Genomic DNA, 26,042 nt, shown 5'->3' with positions numbered 1-26,042 from the left:
TCATCTACATGGAGTGTAGCTGATGACTGTTAGCAGAATAAAATGCTGTGTCCATGTGTATCATGGTGTCACCATCCTGTTGAGATGTGAAATGCCCTATCAGAAATTAAATTTAAATTTAAATGTGCCTATTGGTGTCTAAACTTCATACAATATAAAGTCAGGTTCCTTTTAGGAATGCTGGGTGCTGTCACTAGGTCTGATAGTGAAGGCTTAAAAACTTGAAGTTTGGGGGGAGGGGGGAGGTAATACTGAAATATAGATGAGAATTACCAGTTGGGGGGAAAATAGCATTTAAAGTGGCAAGTTGTGTTTGGAAAACTGTAATGAGTATTTTTTTATTAAAAAACTTTAAAGGCCTTTTTCTTATACTTATTTAATATGTAACTGTGTTTGACTCCTCCATTTCCTGGGTGCCCACAGTTGCCCTACCCATTTACCTACCTCTGCCTTATCTCCCAACCCTGCCTGTTCTCCCCAGGTTCTGACAGCCGTATAGGGGAGGGTTTGGTCTCAGAGCAGGGAGTCAAGCCAGCCTGAAACACAGTTCTGTGGGCTTTCTTTAGAAAAACTAAACTTTAATGCTCAGGTCATTTTACAATGAAAATAGGAACTCAGACACAGGTTTGAAAAGTTTACAACTGTACAAAAGACATACAAATCCCTGGTAGGTAGTGGCATCAAGGCTGGTCATAGCCCCCCTCACACCCCAGACTGCCAGGTGTCACCTTTGGTCCCCTCAACCTCATGAGGAAGGGCATGCACAAGCGGAGAAAAAGAAAGCCCTCTCAGCCAGTACTATTTTAAGAAGAAATAAAAAAGGTAAAAGTCTAACAGGCACTAAAATTATGAAGTAACTTTTGGTTTGCATTCAAAGCATAATACTGAATCCAAAAAAAGTATCTTAATCACACAAAAAACTAACTCATTAAAATATAAAAAAATAAGCCTAAACTCCCCAGAGAACTGGCTGGGGCCCGGGAGCCTGTGGACAGCAGGTGCTAGGTGAAACACATCCTTCCGGTATCTGCTCAGGAACCAGCAGAACCAGCAGAACTTGTCCTCTGGTGCGATGACGGTCAGCAGCAGAGACGGCACTCAGGACACATTGGTCATAGGCTTGTACTTCTTGAAGCGCGTCCACTGGCCTGTGGCGTAGTTCATCTCGAACACCGTGTCCACTAGCATGGTGGTACTGCCCTGGCCGTCTGCCTTGGGCAGGTCCTCTGTGTGCTCGCTGAGCTTGATCTGGATCACATCCCCTTGCTCCGGGCATGGGTTCTCTGTAGGGAGAGGGACTGCTGGGCAGGTGCCTAGGGCCAAGGAACCCATTCCCCAACCCACGGGGTGGGGGCGGGAGTGGGGTGGGGACACCTCCCAAGCCTAGGAGCACAGACGCACCTCGAGAGCCAGCCATGAAGCCCAGGATGAGGGCCTTCTCTGGCCGAGTGACCTTGTTTGCCGTCTTGAACATCTCCTGGGCAGCAAACATCTGTTCTCTCTGTGAAGGGAAGATGTGGGTGTCTGGGCTGCTATACTCATCCCATAACCCCAGGGTTGCAAAAATGGCAAAGCTGTGCTACCCACTTAATGGCCTTGGGCCCTGCCTGGGGACCTACCGTGAGGGACAGGTTCTTCTTAGGTTGCTGCTGAACAGGGGCCGGGGCCTGGGTCTGTGGGGCCACCATGGCCACTGGGGGTGTCTGAGCAGTGGGAGTGACAGCTGGGGGAGCAGTAGGTGTCAGAGGTGAGGCAGGTGCTGCAGGTGTTGGGGTCGCTGGGCTCAGGCCACTGTTATACATAGGTGCCCTTTGTTTAAACTGTGTTGGCAGTGTGGGACTTGGGGCGCTGGGTTCCTCAGGTGGCCGGCTGGCTTCCCGGGAGGGTGGAGCTGCAGGCAAAGCAGGTTTATTAAGAGCTGTCCAGGAAAGCGAGTCTTCATTCCTAATCTACTCATCCCAGACTGGCCCCCGGGCTGCCTGCCCCAGACACCATTTTCTGGAGAGGCAACAGGCTCAGCTCCAATCCCTTGCCCCAACAACTACCCCATATCCTCCTCCTGCCTTCTCCCATCACTGCTGCCCTTCACAGACAGGGAAGGAGTCCCGTGCACTACCCAGCAAAGCAAAGCTCATGTCCTCTGGCATTTCTAGACCCAGGGATTAGGTTGTCTAGGGCACTGGTTAGCTCTTGGCCTATGGCAGACATGTACTGGTACTGGTTTACAGGACCCTGGAGAGCAGCTTCCCCAAGCCTCAGCAAGGCTGCTGATCCTTACATGTCATGAAGAAAACTGACCGCCAACCTACAAAGCTGAGCCCAGTGGAGCCAACCCCTGAACTCGTGACCGACCTCTGCCCCTGAATCATCCCTCTGCAGTGTGCCTCATCTGGGAAGAGAAAACCCTTGGCTTCCACCACCATCCCACCTACCACCCCAAGAGCAGGGTGCCAAAGTCTTGGCCGATACTTTTTCATTCAAATCAGGACTTCTGGCTTATTTCTCGGCCAGGAGCTCTCCCTGCTCCCTGGGACCAAAAGACAATGGGACAGGTGCCTAATGCAGAGCAGCCCTGTGTGAGCAAGGCTGCTACTTCCTGGGTGGCTTTGCTAGGCTCAGTCCAGGTGTCAAAGTGACCCTGTGACCCCAGGGCAAGTGCTTGTGTGGGCTGAGGGAGAACTGGTACTCACCTGGGGGAGTCTCAGAGCTGGGGATGTAGGATGAGGCAGGTACCACACTGGGTGTAGAGGGCAGGTAACTTGTGGAGGGCAGTGTTGGCTCACTGTTCAGAGACCCAAGTTTCTGGAAGGCAGAGACCATGGTTTCTCCAGGCAGTCAGTATACCTTCCTGGGAGTAGCCTGGACACTTTCAGTCAGCCATTGCCCATCAACAGAGCAAGAATGCAAATACTGCTGTCTCAGGGCAGGGACAGTGGCTTCTCTAGCCCATAAGCCCTGATTTTAGTGATGCTGGACTTTTAACTTAAGCCATGGCCACCACCCTATGCTCTCAAACTGACATCTAGGGGGAAAAGCTTAGCAACGAAAAGGGTACCGCAAAGACAGTGGGCTCAGAGACCATTCCATGAAACGGCCACACTGCCTCCACACACAACCTGTGCAACTGTCTCCATACCCACCTCCACAGTCAGACCCTGGGAAAGAGCCGCTCTGCTGAAACACCCTTCCCACATGCATGCAGCTCCTGGTCTTCAGAGCAGGTGGGCGGCAAACAGGAACCATATGCACCGGACAGTGAGGCGCATGAGGTAACAGTAGTATGGACGCCCCCCAGGCTGTAATCCTAGTATGAGGAAGGTGTTTGTGCCAAACACGAGACTGGTGCCCAAGTCAGGCTCTGGCTCCCTCTGCCACTAACACACACATGCTCGCACATGTGCACACACCTGTATATATGTATGCACATACTTTTACAGAACATATCAGTACCAATCAGGACACAAGAGAGCACATTATTTTGGCTCTGTCAGCAGCTAGAAATGGTATAGAGCATGCCCACGGCTGCACTGCATGGAAAGTCCTACCTGTGTGGACACCAGGCCAGCAGCATAGTCAGGGGTGGCATTTTCAACAACCGTCTCTTCCTTGGTGGGCTTTTCTACCACTTCTGTGTCTGCCGATAAATGAAGAGAGCTGGTTAGTGGCTCTCTGACCCAGCCCCAGTTCAGAAGTCACAAGTGTTCTCTGTGAAAGCCAAATGTAAAATGGCATTGTGCACTTGGGTATCAGGGCGAAGAAATGATTCCTTGGATGGGGTTATCTGTAATCGCGGCCAGGCTGAACTACAGTGTACAGACCGAGTCTCAAGAAGCCGCACCCCCACTAAAAAAAAGACCCCTGGGAAAAGTCCCATTACCATTGTGCCAAGATGGTGAGATAAGACACAGGCAGACTAGACCGGAAAGAGAAAGCACAAAGAAACCTCAAAGGACCCAGACACTATACTGGCAGAAACAGCTGCAGCCACCAGGCTGCGGTGTGTCAGACCTCCCTCCAGATCTTCAATGCTCCACACACCTAAGGTCTTCCTCCTCCTCTTGGCCTCTCGGCCAGCACCAACTGTATTCAGCTCAGAAATATCCAGCAGCTGCCAAAATAAACACATGCCACACTTAATTATAGAGCAAAGAATCAACACTTGGCCTTGACAGGATGGTGAGAAGGGATGGCCCACCTTCACACCCCTTTCTTTCTGCAGTGGCGTCCTTGAAGGTGGTATTGGAGTGCGGTTCCCAGAAGGGCTGAAGACACTGGGTGTGGTGGGACTTCTGAAGGGGGCTTGCTTCGGGATGCCTTTGAGAGGGGCTACAGAAAAGACACTAAAAGTCAGTAATAATGTTTTCTGGGGACCCAGCGGCCTCTTGAGCACAGGCTGAGCAAGGCTGTCTCTGAGAAACCCCACAGAAAGTCTCCTACCACATTTTGGACTTTGCACATTTCATCCTGTGGTAAAAAGAACTCAAGGGCTAGAGCAATGGCTCAGTGTTTCAGAGCCCTGGCTGTTCTTCCAGAGGACCCAGGTTCAATTCACAGCACCATTAGCTCCAGTCCCAGGACAGACAGAGACATGACACACAGACACACACACAGACACACACACACACACACACACACACACACACACACACACACACACACACACACACACACACACAGAGGCTCTCTGTCAGTATCACTGTGGTGAAGGAACATGAGTTCAGAACCTACAAACCTAATGATATCCTCAAGGGTCTGTTGGGAAGACCCAGGCTTGATGTTCTGAAGGTGCATCTCATTTCCTTTCTGAGAAGTGGAAAGTAATCGATGATAACAACCCTCGGGGACAACCGAGCCCTCTAGACTTTGTGGGACAGAACTTCCCTGGTATCAAACTGCCCAGAGAGTGACGGATAACACCCCAGACTGACATTTTTGCTCAGAACAAAGGCAAATACCTTGAGCTAGGTGACCTTACAGCATCAAGTCTCTCAGAACAGTGACACTCCACTTTTCTTTCTGTCCCCCAGGAGGGCCACCCAATGTCCTTCCTCAGGGGCAAGGGAAGCAAGGTGGAGCCTACACTACAGCAGCAGGCCACAAAAGGAAGAAGCATGCCCTGCAGTAATGGCAGAAGGGTCAGCCATCCCAAGACTTTCCACTCGTGATGTGCCAGCTCTGTGGTTACAGCACTTGGTATTCCACGATGCCAAATGAGTGGGAGGACTGGCACAGCTTCCCTTCATCTACAGCTGTCTCGCCCACTGGGCCCTGAGCACAGTGCTAGAGGAGTCCTCTCTTGTCCTTGACACACTGCCTAGTGCCCATAAACACAGCACATGCTCCAAGAGCCAAACCACTGTGTGACCTTGGAAACTTGGAAACAACTTGGAAACTTGGCCTGGGCACGTGCCACCTGCTACAACTGTGACACCCAAGAGGGAGCTACAGATGACAGAGAGGCTACAGCAAATGCCTGCTTCACACCCCGCTGCTCTGACACTGGCTCACCACATAGAGCCTCCTTCCTTTCCCCAGGCCTTGATGTCCTCACCTATCTACTCACTACAGAGCCAGTGGGCCTCAGCTCTCAGGACCAAGGTCCGAATGATTTTTCTGGTGAGGAAAAATCTTACCTTTCAGGCCAACCCTCCTGCCTGGCAACAACAACAGCCCCGCCTGAGACGCGAGCCTTACTTGTAGTGTCCATCTTTCGGAGCAGCCCCCGGCCCTTGGCGTGGAATGGGACCCCAGCACTCCTCTTCAGCTGCTGGGCTGTCTCGGTAGCTATGAGAATAAAAGCCACAAGGTCAAGGTCATTTAGAGCCTCTCAGCCCATAAAGCAACTATAACAAAGTGACTTTAAAAACACTCAAGGTAACTCCTTTATATGACCCAGCAGGAATGCACCCAGAAATGTTGAATTTTATAGTTGATACTTCCTTTAAAAAAACAAACAAACCCAAAACAAAGCAAACAGAAAGGAAGGACTGTTTCCTGGTATTTGTTTTTATAAATCACTGCCTACATAATTTAACATTAAAATAAGAAATAAGTAGAAAATTTTTTTCTGCTTTGTAATTGTCAGAGCCTCTATGTAGTCTTTTTTTAATTATTATTATTTCAATCATTGTTCCCGAGGCAGCAAGATGGACAGAATGGAGACAGGAGAAAGGGGGCTTTGGTTTTCTTGACAAGAAAGGAGGAAGGGGGCAATTGCTCAAGCATGGCTTCTGCGTCTGCCACGTCTCGTCGAGGTGCTAGACGCTTCTGAAAACTACTGACTGGGCAACAGCTGGTTAAGGACCCTGATCTCCACTACATGTCCTCCAAAAGGGTTAGCACTGTGGCTAGAGTCCCGTCCACTGAGGCCTTCTCAGCCTTTCCTTTGTTCTGGTAACCAAAGTTGTCTTGGGACAGAAAACCTGAAGCCAACACATGGCTAAGTCTGTCTCCTGGGTTGCCCCTGACTTGACTGTCTTGTTATGTCACATCATGAATTCTCGGACTCCTGCTCAGCTCTGCTCCCTTCCCTCAGGAGCTCTGTGGTGATGGGAGAACTAATACCACAGCTACTATCGCAGGTTTTCTCTTTTGTGTTCCTTATTAGAAAATACTAAATTCCCCTCTAACCTGTATGCACTGGCATTCTAAAGTCACAACCTAATTCAAGTAAACACCACCGAGGGTAGTGATGGGCATTCAAGATAGCAACAAGGGAGACCTTTCCCTCAGCACAGAGTGAACAGCAACTATGTTAAAGAGTGCAACACTGAAATGAGATGACTGCAGCTATGACAGAACTGAATACCAACAATACAGCCCATCGCTGTGGTCCACTCGCTACCCCCTGTTCACTGAGGAGCTCAGCATGGGCTCAAAGACAGCAAAGGCTTTCTGTGTCGGGAAACTTCCACATAAGTGGCTCCAGAATCCACTGTCATAGACAGCCACCTGTTATGCCCCAAGGAACCAGGAGCCTGACGTGCTGGTATCTTGCAGGTCCCACAACTGTATTTACAGCAGGCTCAGGCCAAGATTCTCCTCACACAGTTACACATAAATATAAGAAACTAGAGATTTTCCTGAAGTGGCTCACAAAAGCTGGGGGCAGGATTAGCCCGAGTCCATCAGCAGTGCTACTGACTTCCCGACGGCTGGGCTAGAGCAGCTGAGTAGAGACCTTCCCTGGCAGCTCAGTGGGCCTGAGCTCCACAGAGCTACCAGACAGCACAGCGCCCAGTCCACAGAGCCATCCTGCTGAAGGCTCTTCGTTAGACTCCTGCAAACAGGGCACTTGCTGGCCTATGATCCCAGCACTCAGGAGGCTGAGGCAGGAGGAGGGAGAAGCCATGGCAGCCTAGGCTACACAGTGAGGCTGTTTTCCAAAACATGATAACGACGACAACAAAAAAGGGCTATTTACAAATACTAGTAAATGTTAACTGCAAAGTCAAAATAGGTTTATGGAAATCAGTCTTTAATTTTTTAAATCTTTTTCATGAGTTGGTTTTTTTGTTTGTACTGATTGCATTGCCAAGACAAGGTCTACACTGTCCAGGCTGATGTTAGGCCAGTTTGTGTTCACGTGATCGATCGCTCTGTCTCAGCAGCTGGAGAGGCTGTGAGCTAAGTACAAGTGCACCTGGCTTCAGACCCACGCTTTAATGTGATTTGGCTAAAGGACACTTTCCCGCCCTGACTCCAGCAAGTAAGAGCCTTCTGCACAAACTTTCATGAGACATGATTTGGGAAAGCATTTAATCAAACATCCAACATCTTAGAATAGAGACCAGGTGAGGATACAAGCAGCAGCCTCATACCAGCATCCACTGTGAGGGACCCATACCCTGCCTGACTGGCACAGACAATTTGTGAGGGAGATTACAGGGACCATGTCTGAAAACCCTGAGGTCTCTAAACAGTAGTGGTTAACACAGAGACCTCTGACTGACCTTTTGAGAAAAAAGCTAGTCTTTTTTAAAATAAAAATATCCGAAAACTATAGAGAGACTATCTTGTGTATTATATGGAAGCCTCTTTTGTCAATAAAAAACCTATGGTCTATAGGAAAAGTGTACAAAGTGGGGCATCCGGTAGGCAGAAAGAAGTCTCAGAGAGAGCCAGGCACGGGCAGACCTGACCAAGAAGATGGAGGAGAACAGAGCATGGAAGGAGCTGAGCAGAGGTCAATGGGAAATTAAATTATGAGCTAGTCAGAGTACAAGCCAGAGCTCAGAGCCAAGGTGTTTGTGATATAATTGCGTCTCAGAGTTGTTACTCTAGGAGCTTGGGGCCGGCAGGAGAGCATGCATTTAACATACGGTGCTCAGGTAGGCATGGAGTCCGAATCTTTTGATCTTATATTCAGTTATTAGATGGAGTCCAGGGGGAATTGAGGAGAATAAGTGGCCCTGGAGCCTGCAGTCTATCTTGGACCAACAGCTAGCCCGGGACAGGAATTTCACTACCCCAGCAATGGTAGGGGTCACTCATCCAGAGAGCAGGGAGCAGGAACACAAAGGTGCAGAACAAAGTCCTTGGACAAACCCCGAGGGCTTAGGGCTGGGCTGGCACCACCCTCCCAGAATGGGGGAAGTCACAGCAGGGGTCTGCGTGAGTATACGCTGCCCACACAGAAGCTCAGGACGGTGGCAGCACAAAGACGGAATCTGGTTTTTCTGTTCCCTATGAGCCACGCAGTGTCCTGCTAAACAACAGGGAGACAAAGAACACACAAAAGGAATCTGAGCACACCAGAACTTCAGAGAAGTTAAAAAATTATGTTTTAAGACTAAAAGGGAAGGACACTGGATTTAAACTCCACATATACATATAATTTAAAATTGATAAATATGAGAGGCACAGTGACACAGAGGGTTTCTAATTTACTTGTTCTTTTAAATGGTTCAAAAAACAAAAACAAAAAAGAAATACATGTAACTGAAACTGACATTTATTATTATGACTATTATTGCATTACTAATCCCCATTTTTGCCTTAATAATATTGACTTTCTATATCTTCTTAGAGAAAAAAGCATTATACAAAAATTTTGAAAATCTTATAAATCAGACTAAGGAAAATGTTAAAATAAAATATTAGAGATGAAGGAAATTAGAGAAGTGGAATTTGAAATTACAAAAACATTTTTTAAAATTTATAAATCAGACTAAAGAAAAGGCTAAGATATCAGAGATAAAAATTAAAGAGGAAGAGAAAATTAAGGCAGACTTTGAGAAAGAAGAGACTGATGGAGACTCAGATGCTGATGGAGACAAGAGCAGAGGTTGGAAAATTCTTCGAATCAACATAGGGAATCTTCCGAGGAATCCAATCTAGAATTTACCAGAACATCAAAAAAGGCAGTTCCAGATGAAAGAAATCCACAAAGGCTTAAAGAATTAAACTAGCAGCCCAAGACAACGTAATATATTGAGACTCCAGAGTCTACGTAGTGATGCTACCTTGGAACACTGGCTTACAATAACTTCACAGACTTTGGAGAACTAAGCTGTATATGTGCTGATCCATCACCCTGCTGGTGCATATCCAGAATCCTGATGGGCCTTGGAGTCTGCAAAAGAGGACTCTGAGATGCAATCATAGAAGCTATGACAATTATGGAGATATAAATTGAGACTAACTGTGCTCCAGTATTTGTCTCTAGTCAAATGAAGGACGCATGTTGGGGATATACCACTAAGGACAGGCAGTTGTGCAGAGATCTAATCACGCTTTGAAGGAAACGCCTTTATGGATGGAAACTGATGGTGCTTTGGCATACCTATACACTGGAATATAACAATTTTTTTTAAGACAGTATGACATGAAATCTGTTACAGATATAACTTACAATCCTACAGATCAAGCAAATTATGGAGCAATCTAACAATAAAGTTCCAGGGAGATGCTCACAGATCAGAAGGAGGATTAAAAAAAAATCTCCCAGGGATAAAGCACTGGAGTTTTTAGAAAGGACTGCTGAATTAGGTCGGCTTATAGAAGTCCCAATTTCTGAACAGCAAAAAGGAAATATGCTGTCCTGGGAAGATCTTGCATTTATTCCAATAGGAAAAGAAAAGCTACGTCTTCCATCTAAACTGTTGGAAATCAGAGTTGACAGGGGGAGACCCCTGAAGATCTTGGTTGCAGACAGAAAGATCAACAAGACCAAAAAGGCAGATAATGTATGCACTGATCCCTCTGCAGGGAGACCTCTGAGACTGGCTGAGACACGAATAAATCTTGCTGGCTAGAGTCCTATATTTACATGCCATTCTTTCATATGACATGGATGAAAAATTAATATTACAGTTTGGTTATATATTCCAAACTAACTTACAAAGAGTCTTTCACCTGCTCAAACAAAGAACAAAGAATCATCTTTGTACACTGTACGTTCTAGACATATGTAATTGCTGAAATGTATATTATCTGTGAGCGTTTCCGTTTGCAGACAAAAGCATCAGATACCAAGACGACCAGTAGCACAGATGACCCAGCCTCAGGCTGCCTCAACTGTGCCCTTCCAGGACAGCTTCAAAGAGAGCAGCCCACTCCCTTTCGCGCAGCGTTACAATGTTCCAGTCAGAGCTGCAGTTAGGCCCTGAACTTCTCAGTACAGCAAATGCTATAGCTAGCTTTCCTAGACTCACCATTCTCCTAAGTTTTGGGGGAGAGAGAAGGCTCAAAAGGAAAGTGGAACCCTATATCCTCAGGAAACTGCTTCAAGAGGACAACAGCCCTATTCCCAAGAGGTGGATAGAGGGCTTTGGGCCGTTGGATGTTTGTTGTCGTTTAGGGGTTGGTTACAATGTTAATGGTTCTGGTCAGGGAAGAGACAAACAGAGATACTGGATTCAGGGGTTTCTTTTTCTCTTACTTTTTCTTGTCTCTATCCTTTCTTACCTGTCTAGTGTTGGGGGGAAGAGGGAAGAAAGGAATAAAAAGAAAAAGTGGGAATATAGGAATAATGGATGGATTATTGAATCTACTTTTAGGCCAAAGAATATTAATAAGCCAAAAATCTTACAATGGTATTGATTTTTGTATATTGATACATATTAAGGTTATATTTGTTTACCCTATGTATACTGATACAGATTTAGTATAATATTTTGCTACAACACACTAAGGTACTTTACCTATGCAATTCATTTTTAAATGCAATGTTAAGTTCTAGTGCTTAAAACCTGCTCTAAGAAACTGTTTAAAATAATTAGAAATGCAAGTTAACAGTCAATCAAACATATGGTCTTGTGGGTACTACTTCAGTTATTTACAAAATTAGGTTTATTCGGAGGCAGATGTTCTCAAGGTTAATCAGTAACAGCTAGAAAGAAACAATTCAGACATACTATAGATAGATGATCTTCAAATACCTCAGAGACCCACAGAACACAACATTAAAGATGCTTATTAATTTAAGCCTTTGACAATGAGACGGGTCTGCTCCTGGCAGTGCCCCTACTGGGCTTCACAGCAGACGATGCGCACTAGACAGAGTCCTTATGGAGTTTGTGTCACACGGGGCTTCATGCTGACAGAATGCTGTCCAAACTGGACAGATGGGACGCAGGGAAGTCAACTGCTGAGGTTTGCCAAGACAAGGGAAGCAGTCCTTTATAGTTCCCGCTTCACAAAAAGGCCTGTCAGATATTCTGGGCTAGAGGCTACAGATGATGCTCCTAGGACTCAGAGGCACTTGGGGGGCTGTCCAGACAGCCAACTGGACAGTGTTATAGCTGTGGAAGCCGCTGGCCTGCACTCCCTGCACACTCAGGGAGTACTTGCTCCCTCTGGTCTCTGACAGAGTTGAAGACTAGATAGATGTTTATAGATGTTTTAAGGTTTATGCAAGTTATGGTAAGAATGATTTAGGTACAGAATTCTAAACTCACCAGAATAGGATAGACGGTAGAGTACTTTATCCAAAGTTGCCAAATATGTATGGACTGGACTTTATAAATGTAAATTCTTACCTGGTAGTTTTTCATATTTGTTACTATTGTATGCAGTCTATTGATGTAAAAGAAAGCCTTTTATTGGACTAAAGGGGGGAATTATAGAGAATATGTTGTGTATTATATAGAAGATCAACTTGTCAATAAAAACTCTATGGCTTATAGAAAAGGGAGACTAGAAGGTGGGACAGCTGGTAGGCAGAAAGGATTCTGGGAGAGAGCCAGGTACATGGAGATCTGCCTGGTAGCATGGGGGAGGACAGAAGCATGTGATTTGGGAAGAAGTAACCAGCCATGTGGCAGACCTTAGGTCAGAATAAATGGGATATTGAAGTATGAGCTATTCGGAGAACGAGCCAAAGCTTACGACCAAGGTGTTTGTAAATATATTTTGAGTCTCAGAGTCTTCATTGAGGGGAAACTGTGCATTTAACAGAAAACACCACAGAGAAAAGAGCAGGGCTGTTGGAACCCAGGCACTCACATTTCTGTAGCAGTTCTGCCCGCAGTGTGGCACTCTTAGGTTTCCGCTTCAGCTGAAAATGTTTCACTGGTGGGGTGAGGGGACCAGCAAGGGTGGTCAGGGCATTCTTGTTCAGGTACTGGCACTCCAACGGTAGCATGGCCGATGCCTCGCACTCACTCACTGTGGAGAGCCAGACAGTGTTAAAGGAAGTAGCTCTTACCACCAGGGACGCAGGTTGCTGCCCCAACAGCTCACATGTAGACAACTCCATGATGGCTTTCTCCACACAGCAACATGGAGAGCAGCCTCAACACCAAGAGGAACAAGTGTGTGCCATCTTAGCCTTCCCCTTTGACGTCAGAGCCCTGGCGGGTCTCTCCTGACACTTGTCAGCGGCAGCCTTATAAAGACACCCATATGTGCTTCCTGGTTTGATGTGGTCACCAAGAGGCTGGAGCCTGAAAAACTCCAAGGAGTTGCCCCAATCAGACATAGAACCGAGGGAAGCAGAATAAAGAGAAGCGAGTGCCTCATCCTCCTGCTGCCAAGGAACCGCCACCCCAGCAGAGGGATGCACATGTGCAGACCAATGCTCCCAGTCTGCAACTCCAAATCAACAAAACCTCAAAATGTCCTAGGGCCTCACAAGGAGCCCTGTAGGAATGTGTGACCCCAAGCCTCCAACCCCATCTCTCTGAGAAAGGCCCAGACATTCCTACTCTCAGCTCTCCAAAACCAGTTTTCACCTCACAGTCTAGAAACTAACGTGTTGGTATTTTTTGTGAGTATCTACTTTAGGACAGAGAATGTTTTAGAAATATAACCTGAGGAACTTATGGGGAGACAGCAGCAGCCAAGTAAATCATGGATGAGTCATACGAGTGCGGACACAGCACATGCAGTGGGGACAGGGTTGTGGTAAGTCAGACTGAAGCGTAGGGTAAGGATAGCTATTGTCTAAGGAACCAAGGCACACTACAGCAACAGTGTAAAGACAGCACAATTCTAAAACTAGAGCCCTGCTTACTACAAAAATAAAGTTTGGCTTCTTACCTTTTTCTCTAAGTTCTCCTAAGATGTCTTGAACATTGGGGTTCTGTTCCTCAAGGTCCAGATTCAAGGAGCCTGTGTCAGGGAAGGACTTCAGGATGTCAGCAACCATGAGGACCCAGGGATCTGAGTCCAGAGTGGCCAGCTGGATGATATCCATCAGAGCGCCCTTCATCTGCCGAGAGAGAAGACACCAAGTATATGCCACCAGCCCCACTCGGCCTCCTGGAACAGTGATGGTGAAAATGTCCCCTGCTGTGAATCTACCCACTTACACATTGTGGCCTCTGGGTGGCCTGTGGCCCTATGATAACCCTCAGGGCCCACAGCTCTACCCGGGCTTTGCTTTCTCCATCTATCCCGCCTGAATCCAAGGCCCATCCGCTTCCCCGATCTGCCACATTTGTTAGGCTGTGATGGCCATTACCCAGGGTCTCCCGTGGCTTTCCAGACTGTGCGTATGCTTCCTAACTCCATCTGGTGGGCAGACAAAACAAAACTAGGGTTGCCCCGCCTATACTCACAGAATATGTACTGTTAATGGCGGCTCTTCTGGTCAACAGAATTGGGCTCAGGTTTAGCAACTGGGAGCACCAAAGCAGGTGGGTGACCCATCATTTCTTTGGTACAAAGAAGGGACGGGTCACTTGCACCTGCATAACTGCCACTGCTAGGAATGTAAGTATGTGAAGATACAGTGTGCATAGGAGAAACCCAGAAAGCTGAGCATGTGGAATGACACATGCAGTGTATGAGCTGTGGGCACCTCTAGCAGAGTCAGAGAAGGGCCAGGAAGAGTCCCTGCTGCAGCCTATGTGAGCGCTTGTGGCTGAAGACAAGAGTGGTTTGACCTCTGTCACCCACAGGTAAGAATGCCACCCAGTGTGAGCTGCCTTGTTACAGCAGCTGTGGCGCTCTGAGTAAGAATGGCGCCCATAGGCTGACGCTCGAATGCTTGGTCCTCAGTAGAACTGTCCGGAAAGGATTAGGAGGGTGGTCTTGTTGGGAGGTGTGCAGCATGGTGTGATGGCTTTGAAGAAGCCTTTTGTAAATAGTCATCTATTTTACCTGATTCTTATCTGAGGTTTATGTGGTGGCTTTGCTGAAGGATTCACAGAGCCTTTGTAACTTAAAAGTCTCCTTATGGCTGAGAGTCCCTTAAGCAATGGTTCCTTCATACTCCTAGATCAGATAAGAGCTTTGAGTACATGGAAATTGATTTGCTAAAAATGCCTTTTGTGTAATAAAGGTTCTGTAAAGCTGGTTCCTAATTCAGTCCTTGAGAGGCTGATCTCCTTCCTGGCTGCTGAGAAGCCTGAATTCATCCTGCAGTGTCTCTGTCTCAACCTGTCCTGTATAACACAACAGAGGGGTGTCACTAGGGGTGGGCTTTGAGGTTTCAAATGCCTTGTGCCTCACTGTCTCTATGACTGTAATTTGCGGGTCAGATGTGAGCTCTCAACTACTCACTTCTCCAGCACCCTCCTGCCTGCCTGCCTGCCTGCCTGCAGCTACACTCCAAGCCATGATGATCATGGACTAACCTTTTAAAACTGTATAAACAAGTCCTAAATTAAATGCCTTCCTTTGCAAGTTACCTGTGTGGAGACACTGACTAAGACAGTAGCCCTGGAAAGGCAACTTACCAAGAGGAAAAACAGATAATATTTTCTAAAACAAATGGCTCTTAAAATATAGGGTTAAAAATAGAAAGAACACATTTGAATTATTTATGTGCCCTCCAAATGTGTGTTTTGAAGTATGTCTTTAAATTGCTGTAGACTGAGCTGCTTCGAAACAACAGACACGGGCCAAGCACAGCACACACGCCATGCAGGCAGATCTCTTGGTAGAGTTTGAGGCCAGCCAGAGTTGCACAGTGAGACCTTGTTTCAAAAACAAATATACACTTCTCAGGCCTAAGAGTTGGGAAGTGGGAAGCCAAGAGCTAGCCACTTTGGTGTAGAGTAACGGGGCTTTCTGACTTACCCAAACACATCCCATGGTCCTATGGGGACACATCCCATTTTGCTTCTTAGTCTCTCAGTATGCTGCTAAGTGGGTTAACCTGCTGAATCAGTGTGTGAACCAACCTGGGAGACAGACACTAGACAACAGTAAAGCCCCAGTTCACACACGATGGTACTCCTGATGGGTGGCATGCCGTACTCTGTATGAAGGTGTGTCTCTGTATTTTCAACTGTGGTACTGTCGTTTCGATGCCCCATCACCAGGTTTTCGACTTATAAATGTTTGCCTTTCCTCACCTGCTTAAAGGCAAAGAGAGTACCAGGTGCGGTCTTGCTGCTGATTGACTGTAACAGAGATCTGAGCGCCAATAGCTGGGGCAGGAAGTATGAGGGTGGAGCTTCCAAGCAGAGAGGAATGCAGGGGAGGCAGGCAGACATAGCAGAATCAGAAGTGGACACGAAGGAAAGGAGCAGACACAGACTGAAGTACAGCAGCAAGGGGAAAAACTTGGTGGGTCGCAGGCTGGAACAGTCAGGTAAAGCTTACTCGGTAGTGTCGAGGGCTGTCAGCCCTTCAAACCCATGAGTCTCACATGTGTGGGTTCAATTGCAGAGACTCTAAGGAAAGGGTGCTCACTAACTGTGGGCATGCTTTTACTTGACACTATTCCCGACGCAGTACAATTAAACTAGGTCATGGATGTTGTAAAGATGATTTAAGTACACAGGTTACACACAGGCCCTGAATATCCTGGGCTCAAACTGGCCCCCATATGGAGGGATCACTGGACTGTAATGGCAGCCCAAGTCAACACAGCCATTTGCACACTGAATAAAACCATAACAAAACCTACCTTGGACCATACTCACTGTGCTTACCACAGGCACAGACGAATGGCCCTCTGTGGGCACCACCTTGAAAGGTACAGGGAAGACAAGCGTCCTACCCTGCATTAAGCTGCAGTCAAGGCCGGGTGTATCATCCACCACACCCGGGAGGGACTAAAGTGTGTGTCTCATGTGAACCTGACACAAGCTAGAGTACTCTGAGAGAACCTCAACTGAGGAAATGGCTCCAAAAGATAGAGCTCTAAGGCATTTTGTAGGGAAGACCTGCACTGCACACATTGTATCACAAGGCTATGTAGGCGTGCCCTGTATTTTCAGTTGTTAATTGCTGTGCTGGCAGAGCCAGGTGCTGGCCAGATTTTGGTATTGCCATAGCAGGGCCATTACCTGCTTTCTAGACGTAAATGCTTGTCCTTCCTCACCTGACCAAAAGATGATTCTCTGAGATCATGTTAAAGATCAAGCTGCCATCAGAAGGTCAAGTAGCACTCAAAGCCAAAAGGCGATACAGAAAGATGGATTAGGCATTGTCCTGCTGCTGACTGGCTCAAACGAGTAAGTAAGGAGTGTGGCTTTTGCAGAATAAAAAACTGGAGGCTGGAGCTGATGCGGAAAATATTTATCTATTTAAAAAAAAAAAAAAAAAAAGGAAAACACTATAGCAGAAGGCACCTGGACCCCATATAGTTTCATTTTAGTTTTCATCATGGAGCTAATTACAACATGTCAGTAATGATTTTCTATGCCCTAAGAAAGATCAGAATAAAGAAGGGAAGAGAAACTCCTTGTCCTCCTCAGAAGTCACAGGATCAGACTTAGATAAGGAGAGCATTGAAAGCCTAGTAGACACTGGGGCAGATATAACAACAATTTCACAAGATTCTTGAAATCCAACCTGGCTACTTTGAAAGGTATCTATGTATCTCCTGGGGATTGGGACATTGTCTCAGATAACACAACAAAGTCTAAAACGGATTAAATGTATAGGTCCATGTGCGGCAGATAGAGCCATGAACTTAGGAAAGAGGTTTATTGTAACAGTGGGAAACACAGATCAACATTTCTTCAACTTGAGGTACAAGCTGTACAACGGGAGATGCTAATGATGACGGTATTGAGAAATGATACAGAGAGCCGTTACAGACTACCCAGGCTGTGCACAGGCAGGCCACAGCAGGTGCTGGCTCTCCAAAGTTACAAGGAAAGCCACTGCTGACAGAGTCCCAGTTGCCCTGCCATTAAAATGGCTAACTACCAAGCCTATTTGAGTAGAGCAGTGATCCTTAAATAAGGAAAAGCCACAAGCCCTAGGTCCAAGAGCATCTGGAGACTCAACATATGGAAGATTCCATCAGCACTTGGAATTCTCCTACATTTATCAATAAAAAGAAATCTGAAGAATAGAGGCTGTTACCTGAATAAGATCTATCAATAAGGTAATTGAGCCTATGGGTTTCTTACAACTTGGAGTCCCCTTAACTTCTTTGTTACCCAAAGCATGGCCTATTAAGTGATTGATTTAAAAAAAAAAAAAGCTTTTTCTCAATATCCCTGCAACAACAGGATAAAGAAAAGTTTGCTTTCATTGTGCTCACATTTAACAATGAGCAGCCTACGAAAAGCGCGATCAATGGAGAGTTCTGCCACAAGGAATGTTAAACAGCCCCACCTTGTGTCGGTATTTTGTACAACAGCTATTAAAAATAATTTGCAAACAAGTTTCCTCTGCTCTATAATTTATCATTGTATGGATGACATCTTGTTGGCCGATTCCAATACACACACCGTAGGGGGAAATGTTTGTTGAAATAAAAAGAATCTCGCTTTGCTGGAGCTTACAAAGAGGAGACTCTTATCAATTATCTAGGATACAAGAAAATCCAACCACAGAAAGTACAGATCCAAACAGATCAGTTACAAATTCTTTTTAATGATTTTCAAAAAATGCTGGGAGATATTAATTGGCTATGGCCCACCATTGGATTAACTACTCAAGGGTTAAGTCATTTATCTCAAACCTTAGAAGCTAATTTGGGCTTAAAAGTCAAAGAAAATTATCAGCTGAGGCTGAAAGAGAATTGGCTCTGGTAGAAGAGAGATTACAGGATGCATATGTGGGTCATATGGACCCCAAGCTTGGTTATATTTTAGGCAAATGACTTTTTACTCATTCTCTCACAGGAATTCTTATGCAGAAAGACAAGGATATCTTAGAATGGATACTTTTAGCACATACAGAGTAAAAAATTAAAGCTCTATTGTGGTGGTTTGGATGCAGTTAGCACATGGGAAGTGGCACAGTTAGATATGACCTTGTTGGGGTAGGTGTGGCCTTGCTGGAGGAAGTTAATTACTGTGGGGGTGGGTTTTAAGATCTTATGCAAAAGGTCTACCCAGTGTGGCAGTGTCTCCTTTTGTCCGGCTTCAGATCAAGATGTAGAACTCGCAGCTTCTCCTCCGGCACCATGGCTGCCTGGATGCTGCCGTGCTTCCGGCCATGATGACAATGGACTGAACCTCTGAAATTCTAAGCCAGCCCCAATTAAATGTTGTCCTTTATGTGAGTTGACTTGCTCATGGTGTCTTTTGACAGTAAAACCCTAACTAAGGCACCTATATAAAAAAGGTTTCTGATTTAACTGTGAAAAGAGTAATGCTTTGTCAATTATCAGGCACAGACACAGCAGAGATTACAGTGCCTTATGCTTATGCCAAAATGCCTTCATTATAATAATCAATGAAGACTGCAAAGAGCCTGCAACTAATTTCTGGGGGAAAATTAACAAATAACCGCCCCCCCCCAATGACTTCAGTTTATAAAAGGAACTAGTGGAATTCTACAGGTGAAACAGATGTGAAAAGATCTAATGGCACTTTAAAGGAGAAGCTCACAAAACAGAAGGGGACATGGGCTCTCCCAGAGATAGGTTACACAATGCTTTACTAACTTTAATTCTTAAGACATCAGTGAGACAGGTAGCACAGCTGCTGAAAACACTGGATTCAAGAAAGGACTGTTGAATGAGTTCACTCAGAATGGAAGTCAAGAAATGTGTTGCACTGGGAAAGAGGCTACATTTTATTTCCATAGGAAACAAAATGCTGTGGATTCCTTCACAGTTAAGGAAAGTCAGATTTCACCATGAGAAATTTTGGCTGCTGACATGGAAGGTCCAAGTAAGAGACCGAGAAGCAACAAAGCGGATAATGTGAATGCTGATCCCTCTACACAGGGGCAGCTCAGAGACTGAAGAGACATGGATGTCTCCAGTAGCCTGGTCCTCAGGACTTCATACAGCCCTCCTTTCACATGGCATAGATGGCGATTTATAGCACTCTATGACAGGTTGGTTAGGGTCTACTGCTGTGAAGAGACACTGTGACCAAGGCAACTCTTAAAAAGGACAACATTTAATTGGGGCTGGCTTACAGGTTTAGAGGCTCAGTCCATTATCATCAAGGATGGGGAATGGTGCAGGAGGAGCTGAGGGGTCTACATTTTTTCAGAAAGCAAACAGAAGACTGGCTTCCAGATGAGGGTCTTAAAGCCCATGCCTATAGTGACACATTTACTTCAACAGGGCCGCATTTCCTAATAGTGGCACTCCCTGAGCCATGCATATACAAACCAGCACAGCAGCCCAGACAGACTTACAGACGTCTTTCACCTGCTTAGACACACAGCAGAGAATCATTATCTGACTTGTGCACTCCATACATGTGTTAATAGAAAAATGTATATACAGTGTTACTTTCATAAGCTATGTGCTTTCAGAGCAAAACCACCAGGCACCAGAAGTTAAAGTGGCCCAGCGAGACTCACCCTGGAGGACGCTGACAGAGGCTGAATTGCTGAGACATCTATCTGTCCCAGCATCCTGCCCGGTTCTGCTCTTTCCTCAAGATTCATATCCAGGACTACGTCAAAGTGGCTAGCCCTGGATGGCACAGCCTAACACAATGCTTTGGCCAGGACGTTAGCCAAGCCCTGTACTTTTCTAGTCCCAGATGAACCCCAGAGCCTGAACAGCAGATCAAACGGCCCGCTCTCCCAGGACTTGGCCAGCATCCCTATTTTTTGGGGTTGTCAAATATGTGGTTGCCCCAGACAGCAAGAAGCAATATAAAGAACACGACCCTCATTCCCAGGAGGTGGGGCAGGTGATTACTAGTTGTCCAGTGGTTTATGGGGGTGAAAGGAAAAAGAAGAGTGGATTATTTTAACTCCTTCTAAGCTAAAAAGGCAACAGTAAGTCTTAAGTATTTTAGATTTTTTTAGCTACCACATGCTGTATATATGATTCAAATCTTGTAGATAGGGTTTATGTGCATAAACTTCAGCATGCAACTCATTTAAAAATGTAAGGTCCCAGTCTTCCAAAAACTACTTGGTCTGCACTGCCTGAAAATTTAAAAATTGCAAGTCAGTAGTCAGTAACCTATAAATAATCAAAGTCTTTGATGCATTCAGAACTATACTTGTAGTCATGTGAGGTACTGGTGTAATTTCAGGCATAAGCCTTATGAAGCCTCCTGTTACATTTTCAAAACAATCAACTAGAAACAAGCAAAGTGTGTTTATTTAGATATAATTTAGAGAGACAGACGGTCCTCCAACACTTGAGAGATCTGCAGAATATAACATTTTAGAAGTTTTAATAAAAAGGGCTTTTGGTGACAGAGAGACACATCAGTTCCTGGCAGAGCCCTTAATCTCCTCCTCTGAAGATGATGGGCACAGAAGAAACTTTACCTAGAGCTTACTTCAAATGTGACAAAGATAACCATTAGCTATTTGCCCTTTATCTCTACTGCTGACAGCACACATCCAAATGGTGGACAAGCAGGATACATGGGAGTTGATTGCCTGCCTTGCCTAGACAAAGTGGAGTACCCCAATATACTATTATACACAGATATCTGTGTCTTTATTATTGAACCCAAGTGGGACCCCTCCCACCCCCCCCCCGCAGCCTCACAATAATAAATAAAAGTGAAACAATTTATATGAACTTTTTTTTAAAAAAGGCCTAAGGACAAAACATTAGCACAATCTGAGCTCTCTACCTGCTGTTCAGTGAGAAGGTAACCATAACAATGACAGCATTCCTATGATAGGAACTCAAAATGCTCAAAGCAACAGCTGGGAAGTAGAACAGGCAAATCCAGAACGCTATAGCAGGGAGGTCAACAGTACAAGTAGACAGTGAGCATAAGGTAAAACAAAAAGGAACCAACAGACCCTGATTACACCAAAACAGTTACAGGCTGCTCTCAGCACAGGTGCTCTTCAATCCTTAAGAGTATTTCTATATACCATTAGCAAAAAAAAAAAAAAAAGACATGTATGAATATAGGATAACCACAGAACTTAACAGTTCTAACTCCCCAAACCTCTAGGTTAAGTGTAGGCATAATGTTATTGTGCACTATGTAGATATTATCCATGTATTATTCAAATGCTAATTTCTATGCCCCCCCCACATTGGTTGTAATCCTTATTCTAAGAATCTCCTTCCTCGATGTTGTATAAACATTGCTCCCCACTTGTTCTCTGATTTGTCAATAAAAGCTGATCAGCAAATGACTGAGTAGGAGAGAGAAGGGAGGGAAGGGAAAAGAGAGAGAGGAAGTGGGAAGTTGCTATGGGGAGTCCAGGAGGCTTCATGAGATCAGACCTGGAGCCCAGAGAACCAGATTAGTACTAAAATGCAAGTATCTCAGGGATTTTGGCTAGGGGGTAGCCAGATTAGTTTAGAAGATTAAAATGGAATAACACTGCTCAGTTGTTGTGCCCTTAGAACTGATTAAATAAATGGGAGCTAGCTGGGTCAAGAGGAAAACTGCAACAAACACTTACTAAAAAGCAACTAATAATGGAGACTATTTTATTAACACAATGAGTTGAGGACATGGCTCAGTTGATAGTGTTTCCCAAGTCAAGTCTGAAGATCTAAGTTCAGATCTCCATATTCATATAAAAAGCCTTCTCAGTCGGTACATACAGTACTAGAGATTGAGATGGGGCATGCTGGTTAGCTCCAGAGTCAATGAAAATGTCTCACAATGAAAGAGCAGCTGAGCGGTTTGGGGATTTAGCTCAGTGGTAGAGCGCCTGGCCCTGGGTTGATCCCCAGCTCAAAAAAAAAAGAACCAAAAAAAAAAAAAAAAAAAAAAAAGAGCAGCTGAGGTAGACACCCAAGCCAGACCCTGGCCTCACAGATACTTGCAGAGATGTGTACACATAAATGAACATGTAAACACAAAAATGACACACACTAAGACACAGACTGACAGACAGGAGTGCCAGGGGCCAAGAAAAGCTGAAGCTATTCCTGAAGATTAAGCAAAGGGTTTGCCCAGTATGTCACACATCAAAACACACTAACAATAAAGTGACAGTAAGTAGCTTGGCTGGTTATTAGAAAAAAAAAAAAGAGAAGAGAGAGAGAGAGAGAGAGAGAAAGAAAGACAGACAGACAGGCAGGCAGAAGCAACAGGGCAAAAAAAGACTGTCAGGTGGTGCTGGACCATCACACAGCCATTTGTAAAACTGAACTCAAGTTTCACAAACATCAGTCCCAGTCAATGGCAGACTGAAGAACGAGAGAGATAGTAAGTGCTGAGAGACCACAGGTGCCTCCCTCTCCCCTCAAAATTGGAGTACTTCCTGAACAAGGCCAAACAGCCACCTACCACAGGGAAAGAGAGGCTTGAAGAACGGAATCCCATAATGCAGAGTAAATCAAACTCTTGTCTGCAATAACTTGGATGAATCTGTTCCAGGTGCCTACCAACAGAAGACACACCCACACCACTTGGAGAATGAATATAACATGATAAATTCAAATGAGGCAAAACCCAAATACTCCTGCTAGGAATGCACACATGATTGAGAACCCTGCCAAAACAAACCAAAAAACAAACCAAACAAAAACAAACCAAAAAACTTCCTGAGGGAAAGAGAGAAGAATGGAGGTGCTTTGGAGGGTCCAGCCTTGTTTTCTTGTGTGGAGGTAACGGGAGTGGGTCATTTAATTATCAGTATTTGTTAAACTGAATAAAGATGCAGTTTTGTGTACACGATATAGCGCTGCAACAAAAACAAATGATGTAAAAATGATATAATGATATAAAAATAATAACTGGAAATGTTTAAAACTAAGGCACTTCGGTGTTTTTTGCTATGAGATGTGGTGGCCCAGACCTGCAATCCCAACCCTCCAGAGATTGAGGCTGGAGAACCCCAAGTTTGAGATCAACCTGGGCTACACAGTGACACTCTATACACATTATCTGTGTATGTATTTGCAAAATATCGTATATGTTAGACAGACAGATACAATGTGGAACAAGAATGCACTGAAAAGAAGCCACAGAATAGAGATGAAGCCAAGTAGACTGATACTTGGTAAGGCAAAAGCAACAAAATTAAAGTCAGCAGTCACATGGAAAGTTGCACTAACAGTCCCGAACCAAAAGGAGCTTCGGAACTGCAGTGTCCAGCACTCCGGGAGGGGCCGGCCTGGTTGAGGGTTGTTGTGGCCAGGGCCCCACGACCCCCGAACGCAGACAGCGCCCAGCGGCTGGAGGTACTAAAGTGTTGGGGCCGGGTGGGCAAGACCAACGGCGCCGACACGGAGCTGCGCGGGGCCGGCGGGAGAAGGGCAAGGTACGGCTCAGGTGCTGGCGGGAGGCAGGAGCGGTGCTCGGGCCGGAGAGAGGCTGGCCCGCGTCCTCACCTCATCCACCGTGCGGCGCGGAAGATGCAGCGTCCCGAGCAGCAGCTTGAGCTTCACAGCCGATGAGAGGCGGTGGAAGCAGAGGCGGATGTTATCGATGACCGCAGCGGTGAGCAGGGACGCGATGCTGGGTGGCGCCCACAGCTCGTCCGTGGCGCCCAGTTTGTTGTGCAGCCACAGGCCCGTGTCGCTCTCCCGCATGGAAGCCATCTTGGCGGCGGCAGCGCGCGTCGGCCGGCATCTTACGCGGACGCCTACGTGTCCCCAGCGAGGACCCCCAACATGGCGGCACCCGTTGGCGTGGGGCGGGGCCTCGAGTGACAGACAAATACAATTGCAAATGGCCCCGCCTTCTGGAGGCTACGAGCCGAGGCGCAAGAACGGGAGTGAGCGATGAGTCTCCGCGAAAAGGACTGTGGGTTTCCGTAACGCATGATGGCGGCACCCACTAGGGCGCCGGGCAATGACGTAGCCCGGGTTGTGTCGCATCCGTGAGCCCTAGAGATGCATCGCCCAGAGTGAGGTGCGACTGTTCGGTTTCCCGGTATGCCGCCCAGTGGATAAAGGTCTGAAGAGGGCACTAGCCACGTTCTCCACAAGCTTGATGCTCTTCCCCTTGTCCAGCAGACAATGCTGCCTCGGGTCCGCGCACAGGTCCGTTCCGAGTGTGAGATGCCTGCGGTTTAATCATCAGGAGAACTGCAAAGTAGTTCGAAGTACAGTCCTTCAAAGGCTGATCCTCTGCGCCTGCTGAGAAGCCTAAATTCACCCTGTAGTGTATCGTTATCAGAGCACTTGACAATGTAGTTCTGTCTGTCCTTCGAACTCACTCTGTAGAGCAAGCTGGCCTCAAATTCAGAGATCCACCTACCTCTGTCTCCCAACTACTAGGATTAAAGCCCAGGGCAATGACAGCAAAAGTGGCAGTAGGGTACTTCTTGGACACAGATACTCGTGAGATTGAGAAGGATCAGTTGGGCGCAGGAGGTAGAGGCCATCTTGTGCAAAATAGTAAAACCCATCTCCTAAAACATTAAGTATTCTGAGAGTCATGGTTCATGTCTGTAATCCCTGGAAATCAGGGAGCTAAGACAGGAGGATTGCCGCCAGTTACAGTCCCTTTTGAGCCACAGAATGAGAATATATAAATGTATATTGTTTTCTCCTAATGAAATGTTACTTCATGAAGAGAGGAAAGCAGCTCTTAAGACTTAGGATGGTAACTAAATGTACCAGGCTGAGGGAACTTGGAAAGGTGTAAGACTCACAAGACCACTTCCTAAAGTGATCTAAACAGTTACTGACAGAGAAGAGATCATGGAGTTGCCCGATTCAAGGGGTTGGAAACCTCAGGGATCCAGCATTTGGTGACAGCTGTAGTGTAGTGGTCTTTGCTGAGGCTTTAAGTACTTGGAGTAGGTTTTTGCTACTCTGTGGGTTCTTTTTCCTATCCTTCACCCCCCCCCATCTGTTTCACCTCTTATCACTGTTTCTCTATCACTAGATAAATTAGGATGGGGGATAGAGATCCCTGAATCTGATTTCTTCTTGTTTTTTCTTTGAGCATCACTACTAACAAGCTACCCCCACCCCCCAGTGGCTAACAGTCACCAACTCCACCTGTTGGGGCTTGAGCATTTATATACCCTCTGAAAAATTCCCAGAATTTCAAATGGCACACAACCACAGAAACTATCCACAGCTGGCAAAACCATGGCTCTGCTAATCATAGCGAGCTGCTACAAAGCAGCCCCATGCGTGCGCGCGCGCGCACACACACACAGACACACACACACACACACACACACTGTTTCTGTGATTTTAAAGAAAGCAAAATACCAAAATTCTGAGCATTGCCACTACACATAAATGCAGGTGTGTGTGGTGGTGCACATCTGTAATCCCAGCACTCAGGAGGTAGAGGCAGGCAGATGGGTCTGAGGCCAGACAGGTCTACAGAGCAAGTTCCAGGATATGGAGGAAGCCTGTCTGCAGAAATGAA

General features: G+C 46.2%; 1 protein-coding gene across 1 annotated transcript; it reads right to left on the bottom strand.

The window, feature by feature from the left end:
* Positions 1-547: 547 nt before the first annotated feature.
* Nelfa (negative elongation factor complex member A) lies at positions 548-24,376 on the bottom strand. The gene is made up of 11 exons (XM_032916362.1): positions 24,041-24,376; positions 13,483-13,654; positions 12,448-12,609; positions 5,695-5,784; positions 4,196-4,326; positions 4,039-4,108; positions 3,546-3,634; positions 2,691-2,802; positions 1,620-1,891; positions 1,402-1,501; positions 548-1,283 (listed from the first exon to the last, which is right to left on the bottom strand). The coding sequence occupies exons 1-11, from the start codon at positions 24,248-24,250 to the stop codon at positions 1,099-1,101; spliced, it is 1,593 nt and encodes a 530-aa protein (XP_032772253.1). The 5' UTR covers positions 24,251-24,376; the 3' UTR covers positions 548-1,098.
* Between the last annotated feature and the right edge of the window lie 1,666 nt (positions 24,377-26,042).

The sequence above is a fragment of the Rattus rattus genome, chromosome 11 (assembly GCF_011064425.1).
Source record: "Rattus rattus isolate New Zealand chromosome 11, Rrattus_CSIRO_v1, whole genome shotgun sequence".
NCBI classification, from domain to species: Eukaryota; Metazoa; Chordata; class Mammalia; order Rodentia; family Muridae; genus Rattus; species Rattus rattus.
Note: the sequence above shows the minus strand (reverse complement) of the source record. Positions and strands in the feature narration are given on the sequence as shown.